This window comes from Chiloscyllium plagiosum, unplaced genomic scaffold, assembly GCF_037043375.1.
Source record: "Chiloscyllium plagiosum isolate Xiang-an unplaced genomic scaffold, Cpla_swu_hap1 HiC_scaffold_25, whole genome shotgun sequence".
Lineage (NCBI taxonomy): Eukaryota > Metazoa > Chordata > Chondrichthyes > Orectolobiformes > Hemiscylliidae > Chiloscyllium > Chiloscyllium plagiosum.
In genome coordinates this window covers 54963694-54979374 of record NW_028270163.1, presented here as the reverse complement: position 1 = coordinate 54979374, position 15681 = coordinate 54963694, and the positions used below count along the sequence as shown (strand labels likewise).

At 43.7% G+C, this 15681-nt stretch overlaps 1 protein-coding gene across 3 annotated transcripts in view; it reads right to left on the bottom strand.

Annotated features, from left to right (window-relative positions):
• The window catches only part of samd9l (sterile alpha motif domain containing 9 like), a 35007-nt gene that overhangs the window by 7043 nt on the left and 12283 nt on the right, over positions 1 to 15681 (bottom strand). Inside the window, exons 1-3 of one of the 3 annotated variants that reach the window (XM_043715093.2) lie at positions 10391 to 12490; positions 9728 to 9795; positions 6468 to 6533 (exon numbers count right to left, since the gene is read on the bottom strand). In XM_043715093.2, the coding sequence (XP_043571028.2) occupies positions 6468 to 6471 (4 nt within the window). In that variant the 5' untranslated portion in view covers positions 6472 to 6533; positions 9728 to 9795; positions 10391 to 12490. Of the gene's footprint in view, positions 1 to 6467; positions 6534 to 9727; positions 9796 to 10390; positions 12491 to 15681 lie in introns of those variants that run through there. The other 2 variants (XM_043715091.2, XM_088000748.1) reach the window with 2 other exon arrangements.

Sequence of the window (15681 nt, the reverse complement as noted above, 5' to 3'; positions counted from 1 at the left end):
AAAGGTCAGATTCATCAGCCACACCCACAAGATAAAGCAAAACATCACCCAATCACAACACAACGCCATCCATGCTCTCAAAACAAATTACAACATTGTTATCAAACCAGCAGATAAAGGAGGAGCCATCGTCATTCGGAACAGAAGGAAGTGTACCGACAACTGAGCAACCAGGAACACTACAGGCAACTACCAGTTGATCCGCCCAAAGAGCACACTCGTGAACTAAACACATTGGTCAAGAGTTTTGATCACGTAGAGGACTTCAACTGCCTTCCAAAGATACACAAAGCCAACACACCAGGATGTCCTATTGTATCAGGCAGTGGCACCCTGTGTGAGATCCTCTCTGGCTATGTCAAGGGCATCTTGAAACCCATTGTTTAGGGGACCCCCAGCTTCTATCGCGACATTACAGATTTCTTACAGAAACTCAAACACCCACGGACCAGTCGAACCAGGAACATTCCTCATCATGATGGATGTGTCAGCACTCTACACCAGCATCCCCCATGATGACAGCATCGCTGCAACAGCCTCAGTACTCAATACTAACAACTGCCAATCTCTGAGCACCGTCCTACAACTCATCTGCTTTATCCTCGACCGAAACATTTTCACCTTTGACAACCAGTTCTTCATCCAGACACATGGAACAGCCATGGAGACCAAATATGTACCCCAATACAACAATATTTTAGAACATAGAACATAGAAGAATACAGCGCAGTACAGGCCCTTTGGCCCTCGATGTTGCGCCGATCCAAGCCCACCTAACCTATACTAACCCACTATCCTCCATATACCTATCCAATGCCCGCTTAAATGCCCATAAAGAGGGAGAGTCCACCACTGCTGCTGGCAGGGCATTCCATGAACTTACGACTCGCTGAGTGAAGAACCTACCCCTAACATCAGTCCTATATCTACCCCCCCTTAATTTAAAGCTATGCCCCCTTGTAATACCCGACTCCATACGCGGGAAAAGGTTCACACTGTCAACCCTATCTAACCCCCTAATCATCTTGTACACCTCAATCAAGTCACCCCTAAACCTTCTTTTCTCTTATGAAAACAGCCCCAAGTGTCTCAGTCTATCCTCATACAATCTTCCTTCCATACCAGGCAACATCCTGGTAAACCTCCTCTGCACCCGTTCCAGTGCCTCCACATCCTTCCTATAGTATGGCGACCAAAACTGCACACAATATTCCAGATGCGGCCGCACCAGAGTTTTATACAACTGCATCATGACCTCAGGACTCCGGAACTCAATTCCTCTACCAATAAAAGCCAGTACGCCATATGCCTTCCTCACCGCACTATTTACCTGGGTGGCAACTTTCAGAGATCTGTGTACATGGACACCAAGATCCCTCTGCTCATCCACACTACCAAGTATCCGACCATTAGCCCAGTACCCCATCTTTTTGTTATTCTTCCCAAAGTGAATCACCTCACATTTAGCTACATTGAATTCCATTTGCCACCTTTCTGCCCAGCTCTGCAGCTTATCTATATCCTGCTGTAACCTGCCACATCCTTCCTCACTGTCAAAAACTCCTCCGACTTTCGTATCATCCGCAAACTTGCTCACCCAACCTTCTAACCCCTCTTCCAGGTCATTTATAAAAATGACAAACAGCAATGGTCCCAAAACAGATCCTTGCGGAACACCGCTAGTGACGGCACTCCATGAAGAAACTTTGCCATCAACTACTACCCTCTGTCTTCTTCCATCCAGCCAATTCCTAATCCAAACCTCCAACTCACCCTCAATGCCATATCTCCGTATTTTCTGCAGTAGCCTACCATGGGGAACCTTATCAAACGCATTACTAAAATCCATATATACCACATCTACCGCTTTCCCCTCATCAACCTCCTTCGTCACCTTTTCAAAGAATTCAATCAGGTTTGTGAGGCACGACCTGCCCTTCACAAAACCATGCTGACTATCCTTGATCACATTATTCCTATCCAGATGTGCATAAATCCTATCCCTTACAATTCTCTCTAAGACTTTGCCCACAACAGAAGTGAGACTCACCGGCCTATAGTTACTAGGGTTATCCCTACTCCCCTTTTTGAACAAGGGAACCACATTTGCTATCCTCCAGTCTTCTGGCACTACTCCTGTAGACAAAGAGGACATAAAAATCAAGGCCAATGGCTCTGCAATCTCCTCCCTTGCTTCCCAGAGAATCCTAGGATAAATGCCATCAGGCCCAGGGGACTTATCTATTTTCACCTTTTCCAGGATTTCCAACACCTCTTCTCTACATACCTCAAAGCCATCCATTCTACTTATTTGTGTCTCAGTATTCACATCGACGACAATGCCCTGTTCCTGAGTAAATACTGAAGAAAAGTATTCATTCACACGACCCTTTCCTCCCTGCCTGACAGGTACATAATTATCAAGGACACTCAATAGTTGCTCCTTGAACAAGCTCCACATATCATTTCCACTCTTGCCTTGGAGTCTACTTTTCCAGGCCACACATCCTAAGTCATGCCTCACCGCATCATAACTTCCCTGACCCCAGCTATAACTCTTGCCCTGTAGTACACACTTATCCCTCTCCATCACGAGAGTAAAAATCACCGAATTATGGTCACTATCCCCAAAGTGCTCACCTACCTCTAATTCTAACACCTGGCCTGGTTCGTTACCCAGAACCAAATCAAGTATGGCCTCACCTCTTGTTGGCCTGTCTACATATTGTGTCAGGAAACTCTCCTGCACACATTGAACAAACACTGACCCATCTAACGAACTTGAGCTATAGCTTTCCCAATCAATATCAGGAAAGTTAAAGTCCCCCATAACCACCACCCTATTACTGTCACTCATCTCCTGAATCACCTTCCCTATCCTTTCTTCTACGTTTCTAGGACTATTGGGAGGCCTGTAAAAGACTCCTAACAGGGTGACCTCACCTTTCCTATTCCGAACCTCAGCCCAAACTACCTCAGATGGCAAGTCCTCATCCATCGTCCTTTCCACCACTGTAATACTATCTTTGACAAGCAATGCCACACCTCCCCCTCTTTTACCCCCACCTCTGACCCTACTAAAACATTTAAATCCTGGAACCTGCAACAGCCAATCCTGTCCCTGTTCTAGCCATGTCTCCGTAATAGCCACAACATCGAAGTCCCAGGTACCAACCCACGCTGCAAGTTCACCTACCTTATTTCGTATACTTCTTGCATTGAAGTATACACACTTCAAGCCACTTTCCTGTTTACAGACACCCTCCTTGGAAATTGATGCCATGTTCCTAACCTCCCTACACTCCTGGCCCTGCACCCTGAAGCTACAATCTGGGTTCCCATGCCCCTGCAGAGTTAGTTTAAACCCCCCCCAAGAGCACTAGCAAACCTCCCCCCAAGGATACTGGTGCCCCTCATTTTGATGCACAAGTTCGAACATGACTTATTTGCTGCACAGGACCTCCAACCAACACAATATACCAGATATAGTGACAACATTTTCTTCCTCTGGATTCATGGCGAGGAGTCACTGAAAGAACTACACAGTGATATCAACAAGTTTCATCCCACCATCATACCTACCATGGACTACTCTTCAGTATCTGTCTCATTCTTGGACACACGCATCTCCATGAAGGGACAGGCACCTCAGTACCTCACTCTACCACAAACGCACAGATAATCTCACGATTCTGTACTTCTCTAGCTTCTCCCGTAAACATATTAAAACAGCCATCCCTTATGGACAAGCCCAACACATACACAGGATCTGTTCAGATGAGGAGACACGCGACAGACACCCAAAGGTGCTGAAGGACACCCTCATAAGAACAGGGTATCATGCTCAACCCATCGATCGCCAGTTCCGACGTGCTGCAGTGAGAAACCGTAATGGCCTCCTCAGGATACAGTCACGGAATACGACCAATAGGGTGCCCTTCGTTGTCCAGTACTTCCCAGGAGCAGAGAAACTACGCCATGTTCTTCACAGCCTGCAACACATCATCAATGAGGATGAGCACCTCACCAACACCTCCCCTACATCTCCACCTATTGCCTTTAAACAACTGCCAAACCTTAAACAGACCATTGTTCACAGCAAACAGCCCAGTCTTCAGGACAACATCAACCACAACACCATACAGCCCTGTCATAGCAACCACAGCAAGACGTGTTAGAGTGTCAACATGGATACCACCTATACATATGGGGACACCATCCACCATGTACGTGGCAGGTACTCTGTGACGTGGCCAACATTATCTATCTCATACGCTGCAGGTAAGGATGCCCCGCAGCATGGTACATTGGCCAGACAAAGCAGACGCTACAAAAACAGATAAATTGACACCACATAACAACTGCCAGACAGGGATGTTCTCTCCCAGTCAGGGAACACTTCAGCGTTCAGAGGCATTCAGCCTTGGATCTTCTGGTGACCATCCTCCAAGGTGGACTTCGGGATACACAACAACGCAAAGTGGCCGAGCAGAGAGTGATAGCCAGGTTCAGTACCCATGAGGATGGCCTCAATCAGGATCTTGTGTTCATGTCACACTGCAGGTGACCCCGTTGCACTACACGCACACACACACATTCACGCAGACCCTCTCTCATATACACACAAACACCCACAACCACACACACACCCTCTCATAGGCTTATACTCGCTCACACTCTCACACACACTCTGCCAAGCACTCACACACCAACACTCATTCTCACATGCACTCACACTCGCATGCACACACTCATTCACTCTCTCTCTCTCTCTCTCTCTCATGTAGACACATACATGTAAGTCAATGGGGTGAATTTGCAGATTTGTATTTGCAGATACATTCTATTTTGTTCAGAAAGCACACCATTTCTGGGCAGTCAATATTTTTATAATCCATGTGACATTTCATGAATTCCTACTTCGGAAATAGAACCAGTCTAATGCAAGACTGAAATACATACAGACTATAACCTCGCATATTTAATGCATTGTCTAAGCTGAGTTGTCACTTCATTGAATAAAACCTTTAGTTATCTCGAGAACGTGATTTAAAAGAAGTTCTGGGATTTACATATTAATGAACAGAAACCTGGAACCAATTCTAAAAGATGAATGACTTAACTACAATCTAGGTTTGTTCAATGTATTGTTTCAGTTGCATGACACTATAATTTTTTGCTATAAATTCTGTGTCTTGTGATCTTGCTCCACAGCTACCTGATGAAGGAGCAGCCCTCTGAAAGCTAGTGCTTCCAAATACACCTGTTGGACTATAACCTGATGCTGTGTGATTTTTAACTAGGGTTAAAATACAACAAAGGAAAGAAAACCTTGGGATAACCTAACTCTACTGGAAAACCTAACAGAACAATAGATACAATAACAATTATTAATTAACTGTTCCAATATAGTAGCATCCCATAAACACACCCTTTGACAAAAAGGCAGATTCAGAAACCAGACTTTATCTCACATGCAATCCAGCAGCTCAGATAGAGTATCCCCAGCCTTTGGCTGCAACTCCTTCCCTACAGCATGTGGGTCTACTACAGCACATAGATTGCAATGGTTTCCGAGAAGGCAGCTCACCACCACCTTCTCAAAGGCAACTAGGGATGGATAATAGAACAAAGAACAAGAACGAAGAAAACTTACAGCCCAGGAACAGGCCCTTCTGCCCTCCAAGCCTGAGCCGATCCAAATCAACTGTCTAAACCTGTCGGTCAATTCCTAAGCATTTGTATCCCTCTGCTCCCCACCTACTCATGAAGCTGTCCAGACGCATCTTAAATGAATCTACCGTGCCTGCCTCTATCACCTCAACGCGTTCCAAACGCCCACCGCCCTCTGTGTGAAGTACTTGCCGCTTGTATCCCCCTTAAACTTTCCATCTCTCACCTTGAAAGATTGACCTCTCGTTATTGACTCCTTCACCCTGGGAAAAAACTTGTCTCTATCCACCCTGTCTATACCCTTCATGGTTTTGTAAACCTCAATCAGGTCCCCCCTCAATCTCTTTTTTTCTAATGAAAATAAACCTAACCTACTCAACCTCTCTTCATAGCTAGCACCTTCCATAACAGGCAACACCCTCGTAAACCTTCTCTGCACCCTCTCCAAAAGCGCCACATCCTTTTGGTAACGTGGCAACCATAATATATGCTGGTCCAGCCAGAGACACCAATGTGCTGGAAATTAAATAATGAAATGATGCAGATTTTGGAGATCCTAGCCTCCTCAGCTCCTTAGTTATAAAGTCACCAAAATATTTGTTTTACTTTTATTTGGAAAATAAATCCCACAAGTTAATTATGTCAATACAGCATACAATGTTCAGAAATATGGTGAAACAACCACTGAAGGCAGATATTTATTCAGAGGCTTAAAGATAGATAGTACTTTTATCAGGATGAAATACATATCAGGACATTCATTCTAAACCATATGTAGTTGTTGTGACACCTACCCATTTTATGGCTCTTGAGATTTTAATCTGAGCCAGTGGGCAATCACATACCTCAGTTCAGTTTCTCTGAAAAAGAAATTCCACAAATGAATCAACATGTTGATGTAACAAAAGCAAATCTCTAGATTGCTGTAAAAGAGTCATACTGCTTCATCTTCCACCAATCAGGACGTCATTACAAGAATTTCAAATCTCAAAATATACAGCAATTTATACTGTTCGAGAAGTTTGGTTGGATAATTTCTTTTATTTGCTTATGGGACGTGGGTATCACTGGCTGGGACAGCATTTATTGTCTATCGCTAGTTGTTGTCGAGATGATCATGGTAAGCTGCCTTCTTGAACTGCTGCAGCTGGACCCAGGATATTGTGATGGAGGGAGTTCCAGGATTTTAACACAGAGTGTGGGTTCACCATATAAACTCGATGGAAACAAAGGGCAATCCAAAGTTACCCTGTGGAATAATACCTACTCTGATTAGATCATTTCTCACAGGGAGAGGCTGATTGGGCTGGGGCTGTTTTCCCTGGAGCATTGGAGGCTGAGGGTGACCTTACAGAAGTTTATTAAATCATGAGGGGAATAGATAGGGTAAATAGGTCTAGATTAAAGTGGTGCTGGGAAAGCACAGCAGGCCAGGCAGCATCCGAGGAGAAGGAAAATCATCAGGAATGAAAGGACATTTTGCCCGAAACGTCGAATTTCCTGCTCCTCGGATGCTGCCTGACCTGCTGTGCTTTTCTAGCACCACTCTAACCTAGACTCTGATTTCCAGCATCTGCAGTCCTCACTTATGCCTAAATAGGCAAGGTCTTTTCCCTGAGTTGGGGGAGTCCAGAACTAGAGGGCATAGGTTTAGGGTGAGATGGCAACGATATAAAAGGGACTTTAGGGGCAACTTTTTCACACAGAGGGTGGTTCAAGCATGAAATCAGCTGCCAGAGGAAGTGGTGGAGGTTGGTACAAATACAGCATTTAAAAGGCTTCTGGATGGGAATATGAATAGGAAGGGTTTAGAGGGATAAGGACCAAGTGCTGGCTAATGGGACTAGATTAGGTTAGGTTATCTGGTTGGCATGGACAAGTTGGACCGAAGGGTCTGTTTTTGTGCTGTACAGCTCTATGACTCTATATCATATAAACACATGAATGGGCCCTTTGGACCTAAAAGGTGCCCAGTCTATTTCAGATTACCGTACAAGTGGAAGATATCTCAAAATCTGACCAAAAGGTGAAGTCAGCTGTTTTACACAGTAGAAACATGAGCGGGATTCTCCACTAACAGGATATTGCTGTCAAGCCAAAAAGGCTATCCAAATGTGGAATGTGGTATATGAATTTCAGTGCTGGCATAATGCCAGATGTGTTGACTGTACTGGCAGATATTAAACATCATATTCCTTCAGCTGTTTGAATAGGCAAAACACTGATTATAGCTAAACATGCCACGCTTGAAAAACACTGAAAGTTGTGTTCAACATTAGGCATGATTCTGCAATTGGAGAATTTCATAGAATCCCTACAGTGTGGAAACAGGCCCTTCAGCCCAACAAGTCCACACCGACCCTCCGAAGAGTAACGGACCCATTCCCCTACCTTATTATCCTATATTTAGCCCTGACTAATGCACCTAACCTACACATCCGTGAATACTATGGGCAATTGAGCGTGGCCAATTCACCTAACCTGCACAACTTTGGAAGGTGGGAAGCAACTGGAGCGCCCAGAGGAAACCCACGCAGACACGGGGAGAATGGCCAAACTCCACACAGACAGTCACCTGAAGCTGGGATCGAACCTGGGACCCTGGTGCTGTGAGGCAGCAGTGCTAACTACTGGGCTACCATGCCGCCTTAATATTTGTTAAATAACCCTAACAGTACCAAGAATTATATCAAATGCAACTGAAGATTATCTGTTGGCTTTGCAATGTGGCTCCATTATGGATGTTAAAAACCATGTATTTGTACTCACAGGGCCTAGTCTTTCACAAATACAAAGAACATTTCCGTGTATTGTATCTTTTTAAAAGAATACTAACCTAGGGATAGCCATTCCCTGGTATATGTCCTCCAGCAATGTCTTGACAATAGAGTCATAGTCATTGAGAAACAGACCCTTCGGTCCAATCAGTCCATGCCAAATATAATCCAAACTAAACTATTCCCACCTGCCTGCTCCTGCTCCATATTCCTCCGAACATTTCCTATTCATGTATCCATCCAAACTGGTTTGAATTTAAACACAAGATTGGCAGTTAACTGTTCCCTGGTGCAATCGACATGTCAACACTTCTACCAACCTAGCCCACTTACTAACCGTCAGCACCTTCTTCTCATGCACTATAAATAATTATTTCCTTTAACATGTAGTATTCCTGCAATTCTGTCCCAGTGAATGTAAAACATAAAGCGTCAACATCCCCTTCTTCATCAATACTGATGTACTGAACTAGCAAGCATTTCCAGATTGAAACAAAACTGTTTAAATTACCAGTTTTCCTGATGATTACCTCAGGAACTGGAAGCATTCATATTTTTGTAATAAAGAGTTACTTTTAAGGAAAGATAACAGCACATTGTCTCAGCCTTCCTTTCCTGCCTTGCACAACTGTCTTCCATTTTTCATTTCTCTTCCACTTCCAAACCCCATTTTTCATGCCATGACATTATCTGCATCTTAGCTCTTTACTGCAGACCAAGAACAACAACTTCCTTTCCAGAGGTCTGATGGTTTCATTCCCAGATGTGTACACACACACACGCACGCACACAGGCTTCCTGGGCAGATGAACAATCAAAAAATTGGCAGCTGTGTCATAAAAACTGGTCATCACTCCACAGCCCAATCAGTTATTTGCTGCTGGCCAAATCTCCCTTTGTACACATTCTGGGTCTCACTGGTCTATAGTAACCTCCTCAACAAGCAGCTGTGCAAACAGCACTTACAATGAGTCTGGGTAACTTTTTTTTTTAAAAAGGGCAGTAATCCTTTCAACAATCCTTAGTTTGTAAACTAATGCTTTTCCCATTTTAGTCCATAATCAAAAATATAGAAAAATGAATAGGTCAGTCACTCCATCTCCTGCCCTTATCCTTTGCAATGTTCTTTTCAACAATCTCACCCCTCCACTAATCTCCCATTCTGCTTCCCACTCACTTCCCCTTTATCATTCTGGTGCGTTCTCTAACTCCACTCAGCTCACTCTCCATTTAACCCCTGATCCCGACCCTCCTCATAGTTTCCCCCATTCACTCACCATCATCTCTTCCCATGTCTTCTCTTGCCAGTCCCCTTTCTCTCTCGCAATCTCATCTCATGATTAACCTACAGAGGTAAAAACAATGACTGCAGATGCTGGAAACCAGATTCTGGATTAGTGGTGCTGGAAGAGCACAGCAGTTCAGGCAGCATCCAAGGAGCAGGAAAATCGATGTTTCGGGCATAGGCCCTTCATCATGAATACAGCAGAGAGCCTGAAGCGTGGAGAGATAAGCTAGAGGAGGGTGGGGGTGGGGAGAGAGTAGCATAGAGTACAATAGGTGAGTGGGGGAGAGGATGAAGGTGATAGGTTAGGGAGGAGGGTGGAGTGGATAGGTGGAAAAGGAGATAGGCAGGTAGGACAAGTCCGGACAAGTCCTATCCACAACCCTCCCAAATCCTTTCCCCTTCATTCTTCACTCTCTCTCACACTCTTCTGATCTCCAGCCATTCCTTCTCTAAACAAGCTTGATTGATGACTTTATGGTTTTTGTACCTTTTTTTTGGAAGCGGCACAAACGTTTAAATAAATAAAATGAATACCAGCTCATTTCCTCACATTTCCAAGTGAAGGAAAAGGGAAGAACTTAGAATTACAGAAACTGAAACTAGGGTTCAACTAAACCAAAAGACTCTTATAGAAAAGATTATCAAAACCTACCCAAAAATGTTGCTTTATCAGCGATTTGTTAATACCATTATACAGAAAGCTCAAATAACAATCGGTAGAGACAGAAACGACCAGTTTCAATTTCTAGTCAAAAAGAATTGAAACAAATAGTTTCGGAAAATTGGAAACGTTCCGGGATATGACGGAACCGTGTCACTGATCCAATCCCAACTCTGCAAACAAAATGCGAGAAACTACTCACCAATCAGACTCATAGAGGAAGTGGTTTATGATCAACAAGAGATCTTAACATAATATTCAATTACATGCTTATCAGAAATGGTTTCAAAATTTCCGCATAACACTGATCTTACAAATAACGCGAATCGGAATTAGTGGGTTTCCCAAACTCAGGAATAGCTGTAAAACTAACTGCTATTTCTGCGCACAGCAAAATAGGAAAACTTGCAGATGGTGGAAATTGGAATGCAATTTATGACAAATTGAGAGAAAATCTTGAAACAATGGAATTTTTCACAAACATCGCACTTGGCCAGGGCATTTATTAAAAATGTGCCAGTCAGTAACCCATTTCCATGAACCAGCCACACAAAATCAGAAAGCTCTCTACATAAAACGGAATCCATTCTCCACTCACAATGATAACACTGCAATCAAAGGTTCATTCAAGTCCTTTAGTGAAGGAAACCGGCTATCCTTACCTGGTCTAGTCTATATGTGACTCCAGACCCACAACAACGTGGTTTAATCGTAAGGACTAGATAATGACTGCTAGCCCAACCAAAGACCCCCACATGCCATGAATAAATCTCAAATAAAGTATCTTAATTCATGTGTAGTTCTCCCACCCATACAAGGAGTTGTAAGGCTGAATTTCAGGCCATAGATCTTCAGAACAAGAGCAGGCCATTCAGAGTCGTGAACTCTTTCTGTCTTTCAACTCACGGCTGTTGGGTACCTCAACTTTATTTACTCTTAGCCACACCTCGCAATAATCTCACCTACCCTGTCAATCTCAGTCAATACCCAGTCTTCACACCCCTTCTGGGGAGGAGAGTACCAGATTTATACGGATTTCAACTTTTGCCAGAAGATGCCCCAAGTTCATTGCTCAACAGTTTATTCCAATTTCAAATTAGACAAGAACTAGGCAAACTATTGCCTGTTTCAAATGTTGTGGCATTGGACATGGTGAAAATATATGGGAAGATTATTTCTGCTACCCTGTAATAACATATTTGCCTAAGGCTGACCCAAATATTTGTGAATGGACATTTACTAATTCAAACAGCAATCAGCATTAAATATCTTGTTTTTTATAGTATGCTTTTAGGCAGGTTAATATTTATTTTGTAATAGGTGATAAATACACAATTAGAGGCTTTTACTGAGCTGGCAGTAAAAGGAAACATCTTTGAATTAATGAATAGCGACACTAACATTCACTCAGTTTCCCTTACACGTCTTGTCTCAGGAACTCAGTCAGGTATAAAATCTCCATGTTAGGATAAAGTGTAAGGATTAGATTAGATTACATTACAGTATGGAAACAGGCCCTTCGGCCCAACAAGTCCACACCGACCCGCCGAAGCGCAACCCACCCATACCCCTACATTTATCCCTTACCTAACACTACGGGCAATTTAGTATGGCCAATTCACCTGACCTGCACATCTTTGGACTGTGGGAGGAAACCAGAGCACCCGGAGGAAACCCACGCAGACACGGGGAGAACGTGCAAACTCCACACAGTCAGTCGCCTGAGGCGGGAATTGAACCCGGGTCTCTGGTGCTGTGAGGCAGCAGTGCTAACCACTGTGCCACCGTGCCGCCCACAAATAAAGCCCATTAACTACATCCCTTCTTCAGAAAAGCCACACTGACCCATCCTGAATCCTTGCCCCAAAATCAGGTCTAATACCTCTCAAATCTATTTATAGCCTTCGCAATGGACTTTGTTAGTGACTTATTTCAACAATCCATTTGTTGCTGTCTAAGTGCCAAAAGTAAACGCAGTCTGCCAAACTTTCCAACTACAGCACAAGTGGCTGACATTAAAGTTCAGGTTAAGCCAGACTGCACTTTACCTCACTGCGTCCTTCACTGTTGGCAACTTGTTATGTTTCTATTTGTCATTCCATTCTTATGTTGCTGCATGGATAATGCCTGAAGAACTCCATGTCTTATTTTCGTACAATTTGAATTCTCTTTTTTAGGGCAACACTCACTCTCTTGCTTAGGTTGGCTCAGTGGTTAGTACTGCTGCCTCACAGCTCAGGGACCCAGGTTCAATTCCATTCACAGGTGACTGTCTGTGTGGAGTTTGCACATGCTCCGTGTCTGCGTGGGTTTCCTCTCACAGTCCAAAGATGTGCAGGTTAGGTGGATTGGCCATGCTAAATTGTCCATAATGGGCTGACTATGGGAAATGCAGGGTCTGGGTAGGATATCTTTGGAGGGTTGGTGCACACTTGATGGGCCAAATGGCCTCTTTCTGCTCTGAAGGGATTCTATTCTATTGCTCATTAGTCCTCCTATAGTAGTTTTTTCTTCCACACAGGTTACCTGCATGATCTCACAGATGCACATTTAAAAGTTTCTCACCTTTCCAAGTGCTCCAAGCTTCACATCTACAATTTGTTACGGACCAGATCATTTCAAGATTCATGTTTCTTAGAATGCTGACTTAATTTTGCAAATATAATGTTGGCTTATCCATACACTTCACTGAAGCAGAAGCAGGCCATCTGACTGATCTAATAAATCCTCAACACCACTCTGCTGCCTTTTCCCTGTAACCCTCAACTCACTTATTGATTAAAATCAGTCGATCCCAATCTTGAATACACTTAATGATCCAGACTTGACAGCCCTTTGTGGTAAAGAATTCCACTGCTTCACAACCCTCAGAGGACAAATTTCTCCTCTTTGCTATCTTAAATTGATGAGATACTACTTTCAGATTCCTTGATTTTCCCACATCGACTGTCAAGCACCGCCTGTATTGCACATTTCATTAAGATAGTGTCTCATTTTTCTAAACCCCAATGAGCATAGTCTCAAGCTACTCAATCGCTTCTCATAAGAAACTCTTTCCATTATAGAATCATAGTGGGCTAAAGCACAGAAAAGGATCCTTTGGCCTATCAAGTCCATGCCAGTCAAAAACAACCAGCTAACTATTTGAACCCCATTTTCTAGCACATGACCTTGTATGCCTTGGCATCACAAGTGCACATCGAAATATTCCTCAAATTTTGAGGGTTTCTGCCTGTATCCCCCCCTGGCAGTGAGCTCCAGATCCCACACCACCCTCTGAATGAAACAAAATTTCCTCCCACCTCCTCTAAACCTCCTACCTGACCATAAATCCATGCTTTCTGGTTATTGCTCCATCCAGCAAGGGGAAAAGTTCCTTCCTGGCAATGCCCCTCAATTTAAGACGTCTCAGTCATGCTCTGTCAGTTTCCTCTGCTCCAAGGAAAACCCACCCAGTCTGTCTCATCTCTCTTCATGGTTGAAACTCTCCAGCCCAGGCAACATCCTGGTAAATCATACCCTTCCCATGGTGCGCATTTCAGAACTGCACATGGTACTCTAACTGTGGCCTAACTAATGTTTGATACAGATCCAGAATAACCTTAATTAACCTCCAAACTTTGACTAATAAAGACAAGTATCCCATACACCGTCTTTACCACTTTACCTACCTGACATGTAACCTTAAGGCTGGACATTCACATCAAGGTTCCTCTGATCGTCAGTGGTGCTTCGCAGGCTCCTCTTGTTCCTCATGTATTCCCAGGTCTTGGTTGTCCTCCCCAAATGCATCACCTCACACTTTTATCTGGATTGAATTCCATTTGCCACTGATCAGCCCATTAGACCAATCCACCTACAGCTTCCTGTAATCTAAGAATATTCTCTTCACTATTTAGCACCCAATTTTCATATCATCCATAATCTTACTGATCAACCTCCTACATTCAAATCTAAATCATACTGCAAACAGCAAGGGCCCCAGCAGATCACTGCAGAATTCCACTGGACACAAGCTTCCAATCACAAAAAAAAATCTCTTGACCATCACGTTCTGCTTCCTGCCATTCAGCCATTTCTGAATCCATGTGCTCTTACCTTTGCTTCCATGTGAGAGCTTATCAAAACCTTTGCTAAAGCCCAATTGCTTGCGTCAAAGGCATTACCCCCATCTACACACCATGTCAATTAAGTTGGTCAAACATGAACACCTCCCCCCCTTAACAAAACCATTGTCTTTCAACCTGAACTTTTATGCTAGCATCCCTCTCCAATTCAATAATATCCAGTTCTTTTATTTTTCCTGTCAAAGTGCAGAACCTCACATTTCCCCACATTACGTTCCATCTGCAAAGGTTTTGCCCACATTCTTATAGTGTCTATATCCCTCTATAGACTCTTTGGATGAAACCCATTAGTCCAGGGAACTTCTGTCCTTAGCCCCATTTGTTCTTCTCATTTTATCTTTATGATAGTGATTGACTTTATATCCTACCTGTGGGAGCAGGGTAAGCCATTTTGCCTACAGACCATTTTGCCTACAGAAGCCAGTATTGTACCATTGACAGCTCACATTAGCTATACCCAGGAACTGACTGTGAATGAGACATTACCTAATCAGAGGAAACATATCTAAATGACCCGCTAATGGGATGCTTTCCCTTACAATAACACAGCACCTCCAGAAGCCCAAAGGCGCTCTCTGTCTCTATGGGAGCCCTATCCAACACAATGCCTCCGCAGACAAACTGTCACCAAGCTGCTCAACATCGATGACCTCAGCCCTATAGGCCATTATGAACAGGATGCTACTGATTACTTTATCAAATAATCTTCTGAGATTAGTTAATCTCCTGTTGCCGTTGTTTAGTTGATTGATACTGTTTAAACATAGTTTAATAGTATTGAAAGAGGGCTAACAATCAGCTATACAAACCCTACACATACACAGGATCTGTTCAGGTGAGGAGGAATGTGATGGACATTTGAAAGTGCTCAAGGATGCCCTCATAAGAACCGGGTATGATGCTCAACTCAACTGCCAGTTCCAATGTGCCACAGCGAGAAACCATAATGACCTCCTCAGGAAACAGACACAGGCTACAACAGACAGGATACCCTTGGTTGCCCAGTACTTCCCTGGGAGCCAAACAACTACGCCATGTTCTTCGCAGCCTGCAACACGTTATCGATGAGGATGAGCACCTCACCAAGACCGTCCCCATGCCTCCACTTCTCACCTTCAAAACAACCACCAAGACATAGATGATAGGAACAGGGCT